The sequence below is a fragment of the Silene latifolia genome, chromosome 9 (assembly GCF_048544455.1).
Source record: "Silene latifolia isolate original U9 population chromosome 9, ASM4854445v1, whole genome shotgun sequence".
NCBI classification, from domain to species: domain Eukaryota; kingdom Viridiplantae; phylum Streptophyta; class Magnoliopsida; order Caryophyllales; family Caryophyllaceae; genus Silene; species Silene latifolia.
The window spans coordinates 205,561,523-205,564,569 of record NC_133534.1 but is presented as its reverse complement, the minus strand read 5'-3'; the positions used below and the strand labels follow the sequence as shown (position 1 = coordinate 205,564,569).

Below are 3,047 nucleotides of genomic sequence, written 5' to 3'. Positions count from 1 at the left end.
AACCCCATAATCCCTTCTTCCTCCTACTCTCTATTTCCACCACTCCCACCAACACCCACCACACTGTCAACCACTGCCACCTACACCCTACACCCACCACACCAACACAACCACCACCAGGGACGCCGACACAACCATCACCAGTGACGCCTCCTATCCACGCTACCCCATATCCTCAACCACTAAACACCACACCAATACCTTCAGTAACTCTCCCACCCCACCAACCACCACCAACACCTTCCTCGGCCACACGACTGCAACCGCCCGACGCCGGCCACACCAGATCTGGTGTTTTAAGGGGTAGGGGAGGGGTTTTTGAAGGGTTGTGGTGGATTTTTTTAGAATGAATAAGGTGTTTGGGGTCGGGATTGTGGTGTTTGTTGAGGACGTGAGGCGCGGTGATTAGGTTCGCCGTGGGGTACCGTGAGGAAGATCGTCGGCGCCGCTACTTGTGGTGGTGTCGGTGTAGATAATGGTGGTAGGTGGTGGGTAATGGTGGTGGAGGTGGTGGATGTTGGCTTTTAATTCCCTTTTCCTCTAATTGTCAACCAAACACCCAAGTATAATATGGGTGATCCCATTCATTTCCCTCTCTTACCCTTTCTTGATTTCATTTTCTTACCCTTTCTCGTACCAAACGCCCCCTTAGTGTGTATATATTATACCTATCTAAAACCGCTAATGTCATATCACTTTGTTGCCCATGAACTAACATGTGAGTGTTGGTTTTAAACTTGTCATTCTTTTTGTTGTTTTTTCGGACTTCTATTGCGTATTTTGAGGCATAGGCTCTCTGTAAGCCAATATTATGTCACCTTAAGTTATCATAATTCTCCATCGAAAAGTACGATATATACTTAGAAGGTCCATTCGCCCGACTAGACCTTATACGTATTTTCCACCTCATGACGTCGTGTTTTGGCAACTCGCGTGGTCCATATGACTGGGTGAGAACAAAAGCGAGAGATACCCTCGGATATTTTAATGTCATGAATACGTAATTTTCAACCCGCAAGCCTAACCATTAACCCCGTAGAACCTTTGATTAGGATATATTATTTATTGTTTGTAATCTGTTTTTTTTTTTTTTTTCAATGAATCATTCCGTCTAACTGGTCAGCGTGAAAGAATTTCAATATAATGAAAATTTGCATTTAAATTAGGTAGCTTTTGCATTAATTAGCCTCAGACTATTAGAATTTAGATGTATATATTAATTTATATATTTAGAATAACACTGCATCATACATGCATAGACGCATAACAATTATGGCATCACGTTAGTTTGTATAATCCAGTCACCTAATATTATCGCATACTTTGTTTGCATTTTAGGTTGCAAATTTTCAATTACTTTGTTTGTTTTTTCCTTTCACAAAAAAATAAGTTTCCCTTTTCTAAAACGATGAGGTTCTAATTTTAACTATTGATTTTAATTTTATTTTATTTTAATTTTTTTTTTTTTTTTGAAAAATCCTAAATCAGGGTTATAATCTCATTAATAAATCAGTTTTAACTGTTTCAACGATGTAACGAGGAATAGACGTACCATCGAGGAACCTACTTACACCCACATCACAAGAATAAGCTAGAAAATGAGCTGCTCGGTTAAAAGTTCGATGAACATAAGACCAAGAGACGGAACTAAAACCTACACACAACTTTAAAATATTACTAATAACAATATGAAAATCACTACGCCCTAAAGTACGACATTGTAAAGCCTCAATAACAGTCTTGCAGTCACTTTCCACACGGACCCTTGTATGCTTCATCTTTTGAGCTTCACGAAGCGCATTCAGAACCGCTTCTGCTTCTGCCACTCTTGCCTCAAACTCCTCTCGACGGCGGCCTTCCCAACCCCATAACAAATTCCCATTCACATCCCTACACAGCGCTCCCAATCCCATTCCTTCACCCTCCTTAACACCCGCATCCACGGTAATTATCACTTCACCTGGCTCCATCATTACTCCTCGGCCAACTCCCTCCCCATCATGGTTCCTCTCACGCATCCCCGCACTCCGCTGCTCCCATGCCCTCTCTACACCATCAAGCTCGCCAACCATTCCCCGCACCCTCATCACAACGTTCTCGACTCGTGCCACCCTATTTTCAAAGACGACCTTATTACGCATCTCCCAAATTGCCCAAACACCCGTGATAAACACCCCTGCTTCCTCCTCATCGAGCTCCCCCAACACGTCTTCGACCCACTTCCTTACTCCCTCATACCCCATTATCGGCCTCAGCACCATCCCTAAACTCTCCCATACCCCAGCTGTATACCTACACCCTCCCGCAAGATGCAAGCAATCCTCTATATCATCCGAACAGACCGGACATGTTACATTACCATGCGCCATTCGGGATGCTAAATTCCACTTCGTAGCGATTGCGTCACTACAGAATTGCCAAAAGAACTTTTTGACACGAGGTAAGGTACGAGATTTCCATATCCTCCTCCACAGCCACCCACACTTCGCTCCATCCGACGGGCCCTCATCAATACCATAGTCACCCATTAATGCCTTATACGCCGACTTGACTGAGTAAATGCCATCCTTCTCCAAGTCCCACACCCATTCGTCCTCCTCTCAACCTCCACCAATCCTAGTATTTAGAATACGCTGATGCTCAAACGGGTTAAAAAACTTACGTACCTTCGACATATCCCATGCCCTTCCACTCACATCCAACAAATCCACAGCTAACAACCCATCATCAGCCGCACCCATTGGCGATAATACCATCCTCGTCTTTGTCCGAGCCACCCACGGATCATACCATACTCTAGTGCTCAACCCATTACTAACCCGCCTCCTAATCTCGACCATAAGAGCCTCCTTCGCCTCATAAATACTCCTCCATGTATAACTCGGATTCGTGCCAAGTTCAGCCTTCATAGAAGACCTATTAGGGAAATACTTACCTCCCAGAACTCGAACCATCAAACACTCTTGATCAGTAACCATTCTCCAAGCTTGTTTACCCAGTAAAGCGAGATTAAATTCAGCAAAGTTTCGAAACCCCAACCCACCCAG

General features: G+C 44.0%; 1 protein-coding gene across 1 annotated transcript; it reads right to left on the bottom strand.

The window, feature by feature from the left end:
• Positions 1–1,490: 1,490 nt before the first annotated feature.
• LOC141602145 (uncharacterized) lies at positions 1,491–2,528 on the bottom strand. The gene has a single exon (XM_074422454.1). The coding sequence runs from the start codon at positions 2,526–2,528 to the stop codon at positions 1,491–1,493; it is 1,038 nt and encodes a 345-aa protein (XP_074278555.1).
• Positions 2,529–3,047: the final 519 nt, after the last annotated feature.

Excerpts from the sequence above, each read along its gene's own strand:
- LOC141602145 (XM_074422454.1), bottom strand. The coding sequence starts at position 2,528 with ATGGGTGACTATGGTATTGATGAGGGCCCGTCGGATGGAGCGAAGTGT.